Source organism: Euprymna scolopes, chromosome 16, assembly GCF_053919585.1.
Source record: "Euprymna scolopes isolate OS-2025 chromosome 16, ASM5391958v1, whole genome shotgun sequence".
NCBI classification, from domain to species: Eukaryota; Metazoa; Mollusca; class Cephalopoda; order Sepiida; family Sepiolidae; genus Euprymna; species Euprymna scolopes.
Window position 1 is genome coordinate 13,475,570 of NC_136497.1, and position 20,820 is coordinate 13,496,389.

Here is a 20,820-nt window from a genome sequence, read left to right on the forward strand (position 1 = left end):
TAAAACCATTGAACAAAACATAAATATTAACTGATAATATATTACATGAAATTAAAAACTTCCAACATAATAATAAAAAACAATAACACTATTAATCCGACACTGAGCCAAACAATTGTAATATACAAATGCTCTTGTCCTTTCGAAGAATGTCTTCCTAACCAATCTATAAATTCATATAATACATATATTGATCATACAACGACAACTCTCTCCAGATGCCTCACATATCAGAAAACAATCATGTTTAATATCATATTACTTCTCATAAAAAATTAAAGTCAACCGAAATAAGAAATATATTAACCATGAACACTAAAATTAAGTACCAAAATAATTGCACACAACAGAAAAAAACCTCTTTAACAAAATTATTCCTGATGACAATCATTGATCAAAAGTGCTAGAGAAAAATGGCTGACAAAAAAAATCACTCGACTACGTAATACAAAATTTACCAACTAAAAGAAATGTTTGGCGCATTGAGAAAAACAGAAAAATAAAAAAAGAAAACTGCCGTATTTAATCAATACACACACATACAAACACACAATGACAAAAGTCTATATTCCAAATTTCAAGATGTTGACCATCTTACAATTTATTCTTTTCAGTATGTTGACATGCACAATTCTTGCCTATTTTGTAGCGCAAAATTATTTATTTAATTATTGTATCAATCAATGAATCTATTCTGCCCTTAACTCCTCAGAAGAAATAGCACCTATCAATTCAATAAAAGAAAATAGAATGCATATGGACATGATTACAAAGTCCAAACCCTCAGAGAGAAGTTGCAATTACCTTTTATTTTTTATTTTATTACGCCATGTTTGAATTGAGCTTCATAAATTAAAGGATTGGCATCAATAAAAGGTGAAATATAATTGAAAGAAACATATTTCCACAGAAATATATAGTATAAGCATAGTATTTCTACAGAAATATATATATGCTGACTAGGTGGGTCGGACATCGTTTTGATAGCACATACCTAGCAAAATTAGGAATGGAACTTACCTACCAACAAACATTCATATTAACACATCCAGGTCTTGCATAGCTAAACATTTGCTTAAAACTCGGCATGTGCCACAAACTTCAGCACTGACTCATCCACTATTTTGAGTCACGCTCGTTCGACCTATCACTTGAAGATCTTGGAGACTATTCATGTTCGCTTGAAGAAGCCTTCTCTCTGCAAGCAAAGAGAATGTCTCGTAGGTTTGAATGTGATCAGTCTCTAAGTGATATACATATTGGTATTTTAGGCATATAGTGTATCCTGTTTTTTTTTTCTAATACACTAAATTGCTATTTTTTAAACATGTCATCTCCCATTTTTAACATATCGTTACTATTTTATTTTAAACATATCGTCTCCCATTTCACTGAAATTTATTAATAAAAAAAAAGGAAATTCCTCGATCCAGCTCACAAAAGTGAGGGCGAAACCAGTCAACTGACCTTCTCCCATTAATATTTTTATTTTCATTTCCCACTTTTAATCATGAACATCAAAACGGGTCCTCCTGTCATGATTGCAATAATACACACACACACACACATAAATGTCCCTGACATCAAAAATTTATCAAGAACCTCAGTACCAACAAGGAAAATCGTCCTGACAATATTCTAGTTATATTATCACAAATCACATGATACTAGAATTAGTTATGGGTTTAATCTGTGAAATCTCAAGAATGTTCAATCAAATCTGACTTTGCATATTTTATCAGAATGTAAAATATGAAATATAAAAATGAGAAAATAAAAGTTCCCTTTCTGGTTCATCGGTTTTGAGTATTTTTCATTTTAAACTTGGAGTATACAAATATTTAAGGCACATGTACTTAATATTCAAATGCTAATTTTATCATCTTTCCATCTTATAATTGTTTTTAAAAAATGGCCCAAAATAAGAAAAATATTACTTCTTTAATCGCATTAGGTGTGAAATTTTACTCCTGTCCAACATAAAAGATGTTATCAACTTTTAATGAGTTATGGACTTTGATTTATTCGTTGTTTCAAACCTGCTATTTTTCAGACTTTGTGAAAAGTTGACGATTCACTCACAAGTGAAGAAATCCAAAGATCTAAAAGAACTAACCGAAAAAGTGCTTGGAATGCCTTTATTTGAACATAAGAACTTTGGCCATGTAAGTACATCTGATGGACAACATTTATTTTTTCCTGCTACACCAACTTATCCATTAGTATTGTTTCTTCATAGCAAAATGATATAGAACTAACTTGTACTACACCGGCTTGTCTGTTTCCTTATAAAAAGGCAATAGAAAACTTTGCCCTATCTCTGAATACCCATTATGCAAAATTTCAAATGTTTAGACCAGAAATTGTCTGAGTAATTTGGTCAAATACAGAGGTCAAATTTTTTAAAACTTTGACCCCTATTATGACCCCTTAACATTTATTGTTTTGGGCTCAAATCAAGTTATTAAATTAGATCCATGTCCAAGGAACCTATATCTAAAATTTCAATTGTTTATACCCAAAATTGGCGGAGGAGTTTGGTAGAGTTGAACTTTTACCCTTTAACAGCCAAATTTCTGGCCGAAAATAGATTACAAAGATTTTCCCAAATCTCAGTAACCTGTATATGAAATTTCGAGTCTGTAGACTGAAAATTGACAGAGTTATTGCGTTGGAAAATGCACACACAGACACATTCACTTTTATAGATATATAGATATAGATAAATTTAAAAGAAAAACAAGAATTGTCTGTAAAATTATGTGTCTTTCAAGCAGGAAACAATCAAATACAGCAAAAACTGAATCATGAATTCAAAGAATAAACAAACAAATTAAAATCAGACAATAAATAATTTTTAAAAAATGAAATTGAAGAATAAATAATTTTTTTAATGAAATTGAACAGAAAATATTTTTTTAAAAATAAAATTGAATTATTAATATTTATTTTAAATAAAATTGAATGATTAATATTTATTTTAAATAAAATTGAACAATTAATAACTTTTTAAAATTAAATCAAAGGATAAATAATTTTAAAAACTGAAGTTGAATGATAATTAAATTTTAATGGAAACACACAACGACTAAGTTTTAATGAAGACATAAAGCAATAAATAATAATAAATTGAAATTGAATGATAAATAAGTTAAATAAATGATCTATTTAACTATACAGTTGAGTTTTTTCCTAGCTCTGACCATGATATTAAAAGCCTACTTTCTCTATTTAAAAACTATTAAAACAAACTTCTTAATATACTCGGTCATAAATATGTGAGTGACTTCATGAAGATTAACACATTTGCATATTTCTTTTGAAAAACGAACATTCATTAATTAATTAATAATTTTTTCATTTAACTATTACACTTAATTATTTTATGCATAGTTTCTACATTGCTCATAATTGAATTGCATAGAATTTAATATGAAAACGTTTTAGCATACGGACATGTTTATATACATAAAAGTGATGTGCGTGTAAAAGGTCTCTACCAAATATTAATAGTATATTATTTATATATCTCTACCATATAATATATACCAAACTCTGAATATTTCGTCCACAGAGTTGAAACTTGATATGCAGATTTTGTATTTATTATTGTAAAGCAAATTCTGTATTTATTATTATATTGTATGAAATATATATATACTAATGATTTCAAAAAATGGTGGTATTTGAACCTCGGGAACAGTTTCGGTTTGTTTTTTAGCCTGTAAAAATAATTGTTAAGGCGTCAAAATTGACAAAAAAAAAAAAAAAAAAAAAAAAAAAAAGAAGAAGAAGAAGAAAAAAAACAGTTAGCCTTGACAGGAATAAATCGACTAAATTCTGAGAATGCATATACATTTTTAGCTTGAAGTCACTTAATTTTTAGCCTTTTTATCCACCACTTTTGAAATCATTAGTATATATATATTAGGTACAATATAATAACTAATAGAGAATTTGCTCTATAATAATAAATACGAAATCTGCATGAATTAAAATATCATATCATATTTATACAGATTTTACAACTGGACAATGCCGGGTGGCCTGTGAATATTCTATAAAAACAGAAATGGTATTTCACAAAAGTGCAAACAGAATCAAGGCGCATTTAAAACAGAAAATATTTTTCTCTCCCTCTAAAAATATGTTTTCAGTTTAAAGCTTTTTGTATTTCTGTTGTTTCTTTTTTGCAGACGGACACACACTATGCCATCCTCAGTTTGCTCATCAATCTCGCTCATAATCCGACCAGTCAAGGAGATTTTGAATCCAAGAAAGTCACAATTCCTGGTAAAATTTTCCGACTAATCTTTCTCGACTGAATCTGGCATATTGTTGCAATTAGTCATGACCAAATTTTACATGAAATAATTGTTTACTCTTTTGTATGGGCATCTATTTTTTTTTTATTTAACTATATATGGGTATCTAAAATAGATTTAAAATTTTATATTTAATTATCTATGGGCATCTATTTTTATATTTAACTATCTCTGGGCATCTACATTTTTTATATTTAACTATCTATGAGAATCTATTTTTTTATTTAACTATCTAAGGGCATCTATTTTTTTATTTACCTATCTATGGACATCTATATTTTTATTTAGCTATGGACATCTATATTTTCTATTTATTGGCATCTATATTTTATTTATGGGCATCTATTTTTTTATTTAACTATCTCTGGGCAGCTACATTTTTTATATTTAACTATCTATGGGCCTCTGTTATCATTTTACTCCATTATCCAATTTCTTTATTCTCATCTTGAGTGAAATTTTCAAAATGTTTCAACCAATGTAACTTCTGATCTTCTTCAGGTGCATCTTGTTGAACTCGGAAATCTTTCTCAGGAACAAATAATTACGTCACGGTTGAAAAATAAATTATACACACATATATCGAGAGAACGAGCAATATGGAGTAATAATTAGAGATCTCTAGTGAAAAGTAGTAAGATTATACATCTAAAAAGTAAGAATACGTTTAAGCTTTTCAAAATTATCACTAGAATTGTCTACAAGAATCTGTGATGTAATAAATAAAGTATTAAGTAAAATTCAGCTCTAAGTAGCAATCTTCTGGAAGTTCCACGTTCCATCGTCAGTGTGGTGGATAGTAAAAATACAGTTGTGAATTACTTAAGACTTCTACCTGGTCATGGCTGCCGGAATGAGAGCTTGCTATCCTGTGGATTAAATAAAGGTTTCGTTAAAAATTCCATGCAGAATCCTGAATTTGACAAGATACACTTGAAGAAAATTGAATGTTACGTCGTCCGAAATGTTGTGAGAATAACACTTGAGATATGAACAGTGATCCAAATAATACAAATGATCAACCTTCACCTTAAAAATTAAAAAAACTTAATCCAATTTCAGCTTTCAATGAAAAGATTATTTCTCGTTTATCTTGGAGAAGATACACAATTAGTTAAAGCAATTTTGTGTTGAGCCGTGGATTCTCATTTGAGTCAGAAAGAAATTGTTAAGTCAAACTTAACAGATAGCATTCACCCTGGTCAATTTTAATAAGCATCTTCCCTGGCCAGCATCATAATCGTCGCAGATCATGTATGACACCCGTATATGGTAGCAAGACATGGTTAGCCATCATGATTCCACCATCAAATACTGACCACTGGTGGATTTAAGAGTTCAGCCAAGTTCTTTCTGATTGTTGTTGCCTTCACATCCTAAGCTGTACGTTGATATGTTTTTGCTACTCAAGGTAAGCAGGATTGATGTTTGTGTAGATTATTGATCTTTTAAACCAATGCATTTCAGGTGAAAACATTATTTTGTACTTACATGACATGTCAAAATTTGTATAAATTACAAAAATTACAAAAAAATGATCCAGTGGAAGATGTGCTAGATCTATTTTTTACAAAAAATAATCCACAATTACATTCTGAGATTCTGTTTATAAATGATTGACTCTTAATTCAAGTCAAGGGTTATCTCCCTTCTTTGTAATACTGAATTGGTCACTCAACTCTTTCAGATTGAAACATACGTTAAACTTGATAATTTGATAAATTCTATTTTTGCTTGTAATTATTTTTCTACTGGATAATTTTTTGGAATTTATACTAATTTCGATATGATACATAAGTATGTAATAATGTTTTCACCAGAAATGCATTGATTTAAAACATCACCAACACCAAAGGATCATTTTGTGGATTAATTCTCCTCATGGTGACAAACTGCATACCCAAATTATAGAAGATGTCACTATAACAAAATGCATGACAAATTTCAGTTTGAGTAGAGAACATTAGTCAGGACATGATCGTAAAGCCACATTTTCCACATGACGACAGAACAAATGAAAATGTGTTAGTATGAAAGCGTGGCTATTGTAAATTCAAATTCTAATCAGCATCTACATTAGCAATCAACGGGTACTTTTGGTTATCTCATCCTTGTATCTGTTAGAAAATCTGTCAGTAGTATTACATCTGAGGAACTCAAATAACTTTTCAAGATATTTTTCTAAATGACAAGCATTATGTATGATGACAAATAAAGGGAGACAACTATTTGTTAGGCTTAAGAGAGTTACACTTCTTGTTATATTGCAATTACTCGCATCACATTTGGGAAGATTGTACAAAATGATCGGAATGAAGACATGGCTATTATTAGTCCACAGGTATCTATGTATAATATATAACAAAAAAATCGACGCCTCAATCAGAACAGAACTGAATTAAGACAGTATATCTTAGACAAACAAGCTACTCAATATCCTAGCTAATAGAGCTATATTAATAATAAATAACAACTTGACACTTTACTGCAGTTTCACAGCATCGTTGATCATCTGAAATATATCTGACTGATATCAATTAAAAATGGAAATCGAAAAATGATCAATATTTATACACGTGGCATCATATTTTGCATAATTTTTATCATTATATACTAGTGCACGTAATAGCGTTTTTTTTTGTTTAACAATCTGTGATATGTTCTGTGAAAGAGATGTATTCATTTGAAGAAGCTGACCTGACTTGTCTAATTTGAGTAATAATCTCGTAAGTCGCCTTACTGAATGAGTGTTCATGTTCAAAGCAAGTATATTCTTAGTGTGGAGCTTTAACGTACATTTCAACATGGCTTAACTAGCCAAACATATTCTTGTAAGGAGAAACTAGGACTATGCAACAAGTTTTATTATTTATTATTATATATTTAGTCGAGATTCATGAGGTGCCTTCAATAAGTTTCCAGACTTTTTTGTACATTTAAAATTGTTGTAGACTCTTGTAGTATGTTATTGCTGTATATCTTCTGCGAGAAGTGTACAGTTTAACGTCAGTGTGAGAACTGTACACAATTATTTGTGAAGAACTGAAGATGCAGAAGATTTGCGTGAAGTTTGTCTCACGGGTGATCAGAGAAGATCAGAAAGAAAGATGTTGTTATGACAGACTCTTTGACTAAGATCGCCATCAAAGCAGTTCCTCACTCTCCCTATAGTTCAGACCTTACTTATTGTGACTATGGTTTATTCCCTAAGCGCAAGGAAAACCTTAGAGGCTGTCGTTATGAGACAATTGAGGAGATGAAAGAAACTGTGATGGGGGTCATTGACACACTCACACAAGAGGACTTCCATGGTGCATTCCAGAAGTTGTTGGAACGGTACAACAAGTGCATTGCAGCCAGAGGAGATTACTTCAAAGGGAACTAGGATTTTATGGGTATACTATCAATAAAAGTGTTTATATAAAATAAAGTCTTAAAACTTATTGAAGACACTTCGTAAATAGCAAAACAAATATTTGTATGCTTATATTTTGCTATAAATTCTTGTTTTTATTAAATAATTTAATTTGGTTTATGACTTTTATAATTGGCTATTTTTCCTCTAAACATAAATTACAGTTTCTAATTTAAATTGCAAGAAGATGCAAATTTGTAGGTTTCCCAATTGATACTAGTGTTTGTTTTTTGTTTTATATATTTATTACCATTTGTATAGTTTTCATTTGTGAATGCCATCATGATTATTATATCTTAATTTGCATTTATTTTTTATATATGCTTTCTCTTTATTCTTACTATTATTATTATTTAATATATATAACTTTAGCTATAAAAAATTTATTCATTAATGCGCAACTATTTTTTAATTCTATTGTGATGTGGCCGGGTTGAACAAATAGCAGTTTGTCGGCAAGAAAAGCACTTGCAACAAAAAAATCGTTTGTTAGAAAAATATAAAACCCTCATTTATTTCTTACTCTGTGTTGCGTGCTTCAGTTGGTAAACAGGGAGCATGATGTGGGGAGATTCCAGCAACACGACTTGTGGTTCACCATCGCTCTTTGACTCTCTGTCGTCTCACTTGCTTATATCGACCTGTTAATTTGCAGGTGTTTAACTCCGGCAACTATGAGGTCAACTACTTGACCTATTTGCCTTCAGCGATATCAGTTTTGACAGATCTGCACTCATCGGCTGGTTACTTTACCCTGCCAACCATCTCCACGTGCGTGTGTGCACACAGTCTGAACATGTGACACTACATTTACATAATTTGGTATTATCATTATTAAAAGCGTTACTTTTAATTTTTTTATGTGCTTATTTGCTTATTTATTATTGATTACATATTTTTCTATGCAACCGTGATTTAGTATAATGCTATTCCCATAATTAATTTTAAATAACTTTTACCATAGATGTCTCCGTTTAGTCTCAAAAGACAAAGGATACTTTTGTAGAGGCAGGTGCATGTGTAATTGTGAGACAAGGGTTGCACAATCCCTAACCACGCCCCTCCTGAATCAGCACTGTTTGAGTCCAGTGGCAAGGAAAAGTCTAGGACAACTGGAAACAATGCCAAGATAAGTGGAGAGCACATACAGCACCTGGAAGTCTCAAATGGTCACCCATTTAGAAGTGACCAGGGTCAATGTTGCTTAACTTTGGTGATCCAATGGGAACTGGTGTGTCAATGTGATTATGCTGTATATAGCTATATTTACTGATTATCTTAAAAACACAGAATAGCAAAATATTCAATTTGTTTTGCAATAATTTATATCAGTTTCAAATATGTTAAATATTAAAAAAAAAACATTGTTAATGAACATTTTAGTAGAAAAAAAAAACAAGTCCACTGACTGGCAGCTTGCTGCTCCAAATTCAGAGTAGGGGCACATAAGTGAGAAAACCAAGGAGACATCTGCTATAGGAGATCCAATAAGATAACTTTTCAAAACTAAAGAAAGTATAGATATTTTATTTGTAATGATTCGAAACATGGAAGACGAATGATAATCAGTTAATAAGTCTTTATTCATCTAGAATCACAGATATGCATGTTGAAATAGAAGAATGGGAAATTACTAAGATTTTGCACAAATAACAATGTTACGATGACATTCATCCTGAGTGGAAAGAGTTCAGGGAGAGGTTATGAAATGATTTACAAAGGTTTAAGCTCAAGCATCTCTGTTTCTTAGATGATACGGACGGACACATTGTTGTCTAAGGAGGTTTCACAAGGTTCTTTGGGTACGCACAATTTAAATGAGGCATTTGATTGTAGAGATGAAGTCTCCGGTGAGATAAGTCATTAGTATTAGGTGCTATATCTTGTGTTTTGGGGCAAGTTGACGCAGTGACACTGTTTCCTCCTTTCCAGTTGAAAATCTAACATGGCGTATTGAGAGTTGCATTCTAGCAACTCATTTTGATCAGTGAAGGGTTCATACTAAAATGACTGTACATTGTTTCATCAGGACCAGTCCTGGATTCAAAAGCCACCTAGGAAGAGAGATACCAGATGTTGATCTCCAATTGTACTGAAATATTCGCTCGTGGGGTGTAGCGTTAGTGGCAGTACACAATAACGAACGAATGGAATACAAGGCAGCGTGGAAAACTGATTGCCAATGAGAACTCAGCAGTCTTTGCGACTTCAATGCCAGCGATATTGTTTTGCATAACATGGCATTTAGTCATTCTACCTGGCTATTTCCTTGAAAGTTATAAGCTGTTGTATGGCTCATTTCTATTCCCTTTCTATGCAAAAAAATCTATTCCATTGAAAGGAATGATGGATCTCTGTCAGAGTGAATAAAGGAAGGCATGCCAAACAGCAAAAATAGTTGACAGAAACAATTTATGACCGTTTGTGAGGACATACGTTGACAAGGAAAGGCAAAGGGAAATGTGAATATTCGTCAATAATTGTTAATAGATATTTGTTTTGACTATTTGATAGCAGGGGACTTTTAAAGTCAGCACTTAAGCGTTCAAATAGTTAAACCGCTTTGACAAGCTTAAAATTAGTGGGACGAAAAAATCGCAGTTTCAATTCTGCACAGACAGAACAGTTCCCAACAGTTCATTGAATATCCTTGATGGAGTAAGGGAGGCTACGCAGACGTACAAAATGAGACATTCGTGTGATGCCTGGATGACACAATAAAATGTGTAGGTCTCGTAGACTGGTTGAATTAGTCGACAAGCAAACCGCTTGAGAAAGTGTGTTGTATGCTGCTGCATTATCTTTTCCAGAATGGTATATTATATCAAATGTTAGATTCTTCAGTGTTCTACCTTCTCATTCTTTATTTTGCTTGAGCGTTTCAGATCTTACATGAAAGCTACGGAGCATTAGTCCGTAATGAGTTTAAAGGAGGCATTTATACACTGCTTCGATGATGGCATGTGTTTTTTTTTCTCCAACTGAACAGTAATGTTGTTCGTTGACTGAAAGATCGGGAAAAAAAAAGCAACTGGGCGGCCGTTCTGATTGAGAGTGGCAGCCAAGGCAACATCCAAGACATTGCTTCATACCCTAAAAGGGTGACTCTCTCAGTTCACATAATGCTTTTGTTCTCATTAAAACTTTTGCCATACTTCCTGGCAACATCTAAGAAACGATTAAGGTTTTCATCATGTTCCATCATATTACGGCTGCATGTAGTGATGTTATCAACATGCACAAAAGTGTTGCCAGCCTTCTCACGTTTTATTAGATTGTCTATTGGTTGTTGGAAACCTGATACACCATTGGTTACACCAAATGGAATACAGCAGAATTGATATAGATTTCCACAGGCTTCAAAAACTGAATTTCTTTTCCTTTTCTTGTATTGGTATTTGATGATATGCATTCTGCAAGTCCAGGGTAGTAAAAACGGAATCGTGAACAATTTTTTTCTCCAGACTAGTTCATCAATAAAGGATAAGCATCAAGGTACGTGAACCTGTTGATGGTCTGACTATAGTCAATGACAAGATGCTTCTTGTGTTGGTCATTAGTGGTTACTACAATCTGTGCTCTCCAGGGAGATGGAGAAGGTTCAATAACACCGTCTTTTAGAAGGTCACAAATTTCAGATTGTATAAACTGCTGATGGATCAGTGAGTGTCGTCTGGATTTTGTAGCAATAAGTTTGCAACCAAGCGATAAATGTTCAAATAGTGGTGGAAAAACAAGACAGGACGCCATTATGATGCATATAGAGAAGAGATTTTTGTGCCCCCTCCAAGGGTGAAATACCTTTGAGTGTAATTTGAGAAAGTCGTGGTCAAGTAAGACGTCTGAGCAAAGAAAAGAAATGACTGAAAGTTTGAAACGCGGGTAGGTAAACTCTTTATACAATAATGTCGCATAGCAGTGACCTAATGTACTGCTTAAAAAGGTTGTGGATGCCATTGATATCTTCCTGTGTCGGCCAGTTGTACTTGTGGATGATGTTGATGATATATAGCTTTCTAGGCTACCAGTATTCAACAGAGCCTCCAGGATTATTCCATTCACTGAAAGTTTAATTATGGCTTTGACAATCACATGATGCAGTGGTTACAATGGCTTTTTATTGATAATTCACAAGCAGAAGTCACTTTCTTAAGGGAACTATTTGATCGGCAGACTAGTTGAAAATGTCCCCTCTTATCGCAGCTTCTAGAGACCGCATCAGGGATGGGGCATTTAATTTGTGGATGTTGTCAATTACCACAGAAGAAATATTTTTAGCCTGCTATAGCTGAAACATTTTGGAAGTACAAGAAACCTTACAAGTCACTGATGGTTCGGCGGTGGTGCCACATGGTGTGAGGTTGATATAAAATTCAGCTTGTTTCAGAACAAGCTAAGTCGGAAGCGTCTTTCAAATTGAGTGTTCTTTCTAAGAGTCATTGTCGGATTGTATAAGAGCAAATGCCTGTTATGAGGGCATCATAGACTGCTTGGTAACAATGTTCTTCGGCCATTACTGCTTCAAAGTGACAATCTGCAATAAGCGAATCTAGCTTCTGCAAAAAATCATCAAACTTTCGCCAGGCTCTTGCCTGGAAGTTGCCAAAAAATGTGTAGAATGGACAATGTTAGATTGCTTTACGAAAAAAGAATGGAGTTTAGCGATGGCTGATTTCATATGAGTCACAATTTGCTATTAATTTGTGCACTAGATGGGAGATGTAGTTGGTAAGAAAGTTTGGGTGGACAGTGAATTGACCTTAGAAAATTGTGTGTATACAGCCAATGTGTTCAATGATCTGCAGAATCAGGCGCTGAAGAGTTACCGTCGAAATACTGTGGCTTCAGAAATTATCCATTTTGGATTAGATTCTAAATGATTAAATTGTAATGATTCAGAACATGGAAGACTAATGAAAACCATTTAATAAGGCTTAATTCATCTGGAATCACAGGTATGCTGAAATAGAAGAATGGAAAATTGCTAAGATTTTACACACAGTAACAATGCTAATATGACATTATTTCCTTCCATTTTTCCTTTTTTCTACTTTAGATGAGGATGAAGGTTTTGATTGGACCAGTTATTTAATGGATGGTATGGACATCTATCGAGGAGGACCATACCCAGCAGATTCTCCTGTAAGTTGTCTTTCTTCTTTGTTTTTTTTATGTAACAATCTTTTTGATTTTGGCTTTTGTAAATGAAGAGTACTGCCTCAATTACTTTTACTCCCATGTCCACTCTGACCAGGAGTCCCATCTGTCAAGGTTCCATCTATAGAAAATTTCCAGGCCATCTGGCATTGCACGGTCATAAAATATGTATAAGTATTATATTTTAATTCATATAAAAACTAAGGCATATGTGCATGCAAGTATTATGTTTTTTCTAAACATTTGACTTCTTGTAAGTAAAAAAAAATACTCAAACTGAGATCAAAACCAAAACTAGTCAAGTACGATAACCGTTAGACCAGCTTCACACAACTTTAAAAAGTGTTTTCAAACGTTGTGAAACAGTTGCCAAACAGATAAAAATCCAATTGCCTTTAAGTATCAATTTTTCAATTTGGACCCCTTAGCAGTCCTTTTTTCAAGATGAAAACTGATTAAAAAGTTTTCTGCATATATGAATACCCTATATACCAATTTTCAAGTCTGTTTGTTTAGTATATAGGTTGAGAAGTGTTCTTACACACATTTTCACTTTTATAGATATATAGATATCGTTTACAGACTGTTTACAAAATATACGCCTATAAACTAATAATATACACAAGAAAACTTCTCAAACCTGCCAGTATCATATATCTCTACAAAGACACCATCTGCCTGTATGGAATATTATCATATCTGGGCTGATGCACCATCACCTATTTTTTTCCTTCTCAACCAGATCTCAAAAAGAGTGGAATCTAATAGATCCCACACTGTCTATGAAGCTCCAGCCTCAGTCTCCTTACCACGATATTGCATCCTGATACTTGTTTTACAAGTATTTCAATCGAATGTGTTCTGAAAAATTTGCTGTTTTGATGTTCCCTTGATGTAAATGCACATGACAAATCACATCCATTCACTGTGGAAGTCTCTAGATGTCAATGGACTGTTTAATAACTTCTTTCCTCAAACTGTTAATATTTGGGATTCTCTCTCTGCTCCTTGTTTTATTACGAAAGCAAAATTTGTAAACTTTTGTATAAGCTACATCACCTGAAGAGGTCTATAGTAACTGGTAACTAGCTGACCAAAACATGTTCATGACTGTGTAGAAACATATTACTGGTTATGTAAAAACAAATAAAGAGTATACCTTGCTCTACTTTGGTATTGAGCACCCTTGTATCAACCTCGTTAAACTTCATTGGCTACTTAACCTCTGGAAAACAATAACTTTAGATTATATATCTGATGAGTTGTGATACAACGAAACTACTGTATGTGGATGACAAATTAAAGCCCCCCCCCCTTTGGGTTGAGCACTTTGTAAATATATTTTCACCCGACGTGTATTTAAGCAATTAAACGAAGCCCACTATTTATTTGTTTGTAAACAAATGATGGTTTGAGCACTGTCTGCGACAGGCGGGTGTGGATTTAATACACACTCAAAGTGCAATATTTACAGCACTGATTCATGGTCCAATGGGTAGAGCTGTCGATTGTCAACACGACGGTTGTAGGTTTGATCCACAGCTGGGGAAAGGTGTATGTCTAGCCACACTGATGAGTTGTGATACAACAAAACAGTACTGTATGTGGATGACATATATACTAGCATTTCAGCCCGGCGTTGCCCGGGTGTTTGGAGGTGTATGCTGAGCAAAAAAAAAAAAAAGAGTAAATTTTTTTTTAATTTGACCCCTATTATGACCCCTTAAAATTTAGAGTTTCGGGCTCAAATCACTTTATTAAGTTAGATCCAGGTTCAAGGAACCTATATCTAAAATTTCAAGTGTCTACACCCAAAATTGTCAGAGGAGTTTGGTAGAGTTCTTAAAGGTCAAATCGTTGAAATTTGACCCCTTAACAGCCAAATTTCTGGCTGACACCCGTCACATCGATTTTCCCAAATCTCAGTACCCGGTATTTCAAATTTCGAGTCTATAGACTAAAAATTGACAGTTATTGCGTAGGGAAATGTACACAGACAGAAAGACACACAGACAGACAGACAGACGCGTTCACTTTTATAGATATATATATAAAATCTCATGTATATGCTTATGATATTTTTAATATTTTATATATTTTTAATTATACTAATAAATATAAAAAGATTATTAGTAAATAAGAATGTAAATATATAAACAGAATATTAATACCAAAGAAGAGGGGGGAAGGGAGTGATAAATATGTGTAGTGGATTCATCCGAACCATGTAAATACAGTAGATTTGGAAATAATAAATTCATTTCTTTATTGGAGACGAGGACGAGTGATGCAGGTAAGGAAAATGTTTTTGTTTTTAATAACATAAATAAGTTAGCGTAATTAAGCTGAAACAAAAAAAAACTGGATTCAATCTTTGGAAGCTTTTTTTCTTTTTTCTTTAAAGGAGGTGATGTTTGATCAACACTGCTGGGGAGCCATGATTTAATATCCTGTTTTGTTTTTAAATCCCCAAAATAATAGTGTTTCATGGTAAACAACTGATGATCCTCAAAAGCTTAAGACTATAATGAGTTTGAGATAGCAAGTTGATTCAGCGAGTGCAGGAGATTAAATGACTTGCTGACAAAATAATTTTCTGAAGAAATAAATTTGTATGTAGTTTTCAAGGTTAAAAAAACTTCCAAAATATATATATATATATATATATATATATATATATATATATATATATATATATATAAATCTTCTATTGTATAAGAATCATTTTGTGTGTGTGTGTGTGAGAGTTCCTTCCGTATAGGTTCCGAAACCACTGAGCCTATCTTTTACAAATTTTACACAAAGGTAATTTCTATGTCTGTCTGGCAGTATTCTTAGATATGTTTTGTACAGAAATTCATCCGATATGTATTGAAAATTGAAAAAAATCCAATCATAAAAATAGTCTTTCTTATAGATAAAAAAGAATTTTTATAGGGGAATATTTTATGTTTCACTGGCAAGGGAGATAATAAAATCTTAGCAAATCGTTTCTTCTTAAATAAAAAACAGAATTATTGATATCTAGAGATATTGGTCATGGTAGAGCATTTCACTACAGATCGAATGATTTCCTGTTTAAGCCCGGGTGAACCTCACCATTTTATTTTTATTTTTTCTTATTAATGCGTTCAGTTTACGATAAAAGAAGAGATATCATTTAAAATTCCCGCAGATCATTTCTCTGTTTGCATATCTCAAAACTAAATATTAATCAAAAGTGACTTTTCCAAGGCATGTGTCCTCAAGCCCAAATATCGGTTGACATGGTATTGTAAACAAACACAGATGGAATTTGATGAATAACATAATCATTTTTTTTTTTTTTTTAATTAGTCCACCGGGCAAATTATTCCTTGTAATATATAACAGTCAATAGATGAGTGATTCTTTAATAATATATATGCAATCTGTATAGATTAAAAAGTCATGTTGTTTAAGCGTATTTTACGATGGGCAATGACAGGCATCAAGCTAGTATATATATATATATATATATATATATATATATATATATATATATATATAAAGTGAAAGTGTCTGTGTACATTTCCCTATGCAATAACTCTGTCAATTTTCAGTCTACAGGCTCGAAATTTGATGTACAGAGTACTGAGATTTGGGAAAATCTTTGTAATCGGTTTTCGGCCAGAAATTTGGCTGTTAAGTGGTCAAAGTTAAACGATTTGATCTTTGAGAACTCTACCAAACTCCTCCGCCAATTTTGGGTATAAACAATTTAAATTTTAGATATAGGTTTCTTGGACATGGATCTAACTTAATAACTTGATTTGAGCCCCAAACAAAAAATGTTAAGGGGTCATAATAGTGGTTATTTTTTTAAAAAATTTTACCTCTGCGGTCTCTACCAAATTACTCAGACAATTTCTGGTCTAAACATTTGAAATTTTACATAAAGGATATTCAGAGATAGGGCAAGCTTTTTAATTGGTTTGGGTCGAAAATTTGAGCTACCAATATATAAATGTATGTATGTTTGCATGTCTGCCTAAAACTTTCAACAGAGGCGACGGATTTTCACAAGATCAGTATCGTTTTGAAGTTCGCCTTTTCAGACAATAAATATCAAAAAATTGGCTAAAAACATTAATTTCTTCACCCTCAACTGGGCACTTTTCTACAGGGAGGGGTCGCTTTTTTCACCGATATTGTCAAAAGTCATCCCCTCTTTTCGATTGTCGAGCCTTAATTTAAATCTACATCACTTCTGGTTTGGTGGTTGTCATAACAGCAAAGACATCCATCACGTTTTTTCCCATTCTTTTCCTCTTTTGTGGTACAGGTTCGAGCCTTCCTTCCTACTACCACTTTTTTTTTTTGTTTTACTCAACATACACCTCCAAACACCCGGGCAACACCAGGCTGAAATGCTAGTATATCTATAAATCAACAAAAAATCTTTGCATTGATCCTGATAATATATTGCTGGAAACATGGATAATTCTGTGTGGCTTACTTGCTTTTTTGTTTCATTTTACTTCAGTAAAAATTATCAGAAATCAAAGGGTTTGTCATAAATATAATTGCATATTGTTATTATATATTTCTTGCTCTTATTCTCTTTGTAGTCTCCAGCTCTCTCACTCTCTTTCTCTATCTTCATCTCGCTCTCTCTCCCTCTTTGTCTCCATCTCTCTCACTATCTGTCCCTCTCTCTCTCAGTCTATCTCTGAGGCTCTTTCCTGCATATTCTCCATCTCACTCTTAAGTTTTTCATATTTTACAAATTTTGTAATTGCTACTTAGCTATGTGTCATCATAATTCAAGCCTATTATAATCCAGAGACTTGCTGTCACATTGATGAAGAAAAGAATATTAAAAAAAAGATTATTTGTGATTGTCCATTTCAGGAATGGAGTGAATCCGATGGCAGTGATGATGAGACTGATGACGAACCAATTGAAATTGTTGATAAAAAACTGAGCAATATGAAAATGACAGATCCTACAGAACATAAAACTCAATCAACTCATCAGCCTCTTCTAAATGACCAGCATAGAATGGCAAGCATGGAACCAAAAGGCTATCTATGGCTGCAGCAGAATGTCATTGCACCATATTGGAATGATGCCAACCAGAAGATTCCAGAATCCCAAGAATATTATAATGTTGTCAAAGACTGGTTGGTTATTTCATTGTTTCAAACAATTCAATGATACTTTTAAATGAACAGTTTGTTTTAAAATGTTGTAAAAACAATTTGGTATGGTCTTATGTGAAAAGGTTATTTTGTCATGTTGGATATGGATATATTGTTTCCTTAATGATGACTAGCAGGGGTACCCGGCATTGCCCGGATATTTGGAGGTGTAAAAGAAAAAAAAAAAATGTTACTAGTCAGGTAGGCTCAAACCCGTGACGCAGTGACACAAAAGCGGAAAAGAAAGTGAAAGAAAACGTGACATCTTACCGCTATACTACAAGGCCATAGGAAGTGGAAAGCGTTAAAATTTAGCAATGTCAATCAAAAAGTTGACTTGATAAGTTCACACAGGTGAAGAAATGAAAGTCGGCTGAAGGTCAGTTAAGCTTTTCGCCGTTTCATTTCTTTGTGTCCCCACAATGTTGGGGAAAGCAAGCTCTCCAGAAAAAGGGGGAACTCTCAAATGAATATCAATTGTCTGATATGAAGGGTTTTCCCCACATTGATCAAAGCTAAAGATGCCCCAGCATGAAAGGCCGCTGACGGCTTTGCTTTCAATTAGTTTCACTTCTATACGAAAAAGCCGAACAAAGACGCTACAGAATGGAATAGCGTGAATTTTGTAAAAGTCACTCAAATAAAAGATAGACGATCTCCGTTCGCAAATCGTAGATTTTTTTTTTTTTTTTTTTTTTTTTTTATTACATTTTCACCCCAAACAAGGCACATTGCCACTTTGGTGTAGGGGGCTACTATCAGGGGAAACATCTACTGGGGTACTATGTAGGGATTAGGGCAGCGAGATGTTGGTTCACGTTGCACTTGAACTTATGCATGTCAGTACAGTTGGGGAAGCAGTGACCCGGAATGGAATTCCAAAGTCTAGCAGTTCTGGGGAAGAAACTACTGGAGTAGAAGGATCTTTTACATCTAGGGATCTCTACAGTGTGGGGGTGGGATTTTGCAGCTTGTCGGGTCTGTCGAGGGTGTTCACGTCGTGGGGGCACAAGTGCTTGCAGTTCTTCAGAGCATTCACCATTATAATACTTGTAGAACAGGCAGAGGGATGCAACGTTTCGACGATGGGACAGAGGCTGGAGTTTTGATGCCAGTTTAGGGCCTATCAGATTTGCGACTCTCTTTTGAACCCTGTCAAGGAGCGAGAGACTAGTAGCCGATGCACCGGCCCAAATATGACAGCAATACTCCATACATGGGCGAATAGTGGCCTTATAGAGGTACAGGATACTTTCGGGTGTTAAAAGTTTTCTAGCACGGTAGAGAGAGCCCACCTTCCTTGCAGCGGCCCTGGCAATGCCCTCGATGTAACTGTTCCAACTCATGTTTCCAGTGAACGTTAGGCCAAGGAGCTTGAGAGACGTACTCTCAGATAAAGAGTCGTTGGCCATTGCTATAGGTGGTAGAGAAGGTTTCTTGTAATTATTGAATGAAACCAGTTTTGTCTTGGTGGCATTGAACGTGACCATCCATTTTTGTCCCCATTCCACTACTGATTGGAGGTCATCCTCTAGTGTTTCTGCCATTACTTTAGATATATGTTCGTTTGTTTTCCTGTCGTGCCTGCTATAGAGTGTGGTGTCATCAGCATATATCCCCATCTCAGAGGTAATCTTGTCGGGGAGGTCATTTATGAATATCAGGAACAGCAGAGGTCCCAGGATAGATCCTTGGGGCACTCCCGCATTTATATCATATTGTTTAGATGTACGACCGTCGAGGACAACCTGGATTTTTCTCTTATCTAAGAAGGATTTAATTATGTTAAGTATTCTACCAATGATACCGTAAGATCTAATCTTCCTGAGGAGACCCTCATGCCATACCCTGTCAAAAGCCTTAAATATATCTAGAGCTACCACTCTTCCCTCTCCCGCTTTGTCCAGTGAATGGTATATGCGTTCAGAGATTACAGTGAGGATGTCTGCCGTGGAACGGGCTTGTCTAAATCCATATTGACGGTCGGTCAGAAGTTTAGCATCTGTAAGGTGCTGGACTAGAGCATGGTTAATTAAGGTCTCAAATATTTTGGCAAAAAGTGGGAGGAGGCTAATAGGGCGATAATTTAATGGGTCAGTTCTTTCGCCAGAATTCTTGAATACTGGTACTACAGAAGCAGTTTTCCAACAGCTCGGAAAGCAAGATTCATTAAGGCATTTGTTGTAGAGTTTGGAGAGAACTGGAGCTACTTCGGCCGAGCACTTTTTTAATAGCACAGCTGGGATGAGGTCGGGTCCACATGCTTTGGAAGTGTCAAGGTTTTTTATGATAGCATGCACCTGAGCAGGGGTGATTTTCAGGTCGTCTAGCGTGGCGTCTGTCCGCATAGGAAATTGAGGTAGGGGGTGGTTTAGAGGGTCCAGTGTGGAGTTTGAGGCAAACCGACTGGCAAGCATGTTAGCCTTCTCGGTTGCTGAGCAAAGAACCTCGTGATTGTTGGTTAGTGGGGGAATTGTTGATTGCCCATTATTTACTACACTGTTGTAGATTTTCCAGAAGTCACGAGTTCCTAGTTTTTGTGCTTCGATGCGTTTTTTCGTGGTTTCCGTAAATTCCCTCTTAGCTGTCGCTATTTCTTTCTTAACGTTACTTCTAGCTTCTATGTACTTCTGTCTGTTTGAACTGGACTTATGTCGATTAAACCTGCGGAATGCATGCTGCCTTTGAGCAATGGCAGTTGCGCAAGTCGAAGTAAACCATTGGGGAGAGTGGGGCTTGCTATAGAATTTCCGCATGGGAA

General features: G+C 34.2%; 1 protein-coding gene across 1 annotated transcript in view; it reads left to right on the forward strand.

The window, feature by feature from the left end:
• Positions 1-20,820, forward strand: part of LOC145295839 (gamma-tubulin complex component 5-like) — a 293,760-nt gene that overhangs the window by 9,109 nt on the left and 263,831 nt on the right. The window contains exons 3-6 of the mRNA XM_080141551.1: positions 2,054-2,165; positions 4,197-4,293; positions 12,797-12,882; positions 17,770-18,041. Coding sequence (XP_079997677.1) covers positions 2,054-2,165; positions 4,197-4,293; positions 12,797-12,882; positions 17,770-18,041 — 567 coding nt within the window. The remainder of the gene's footprint in view (positions 1-2,053; positions 2,166-4,196; positions 4,294-12,796; positions 12,883-17,769; positions 18,042-20,820) is intronic.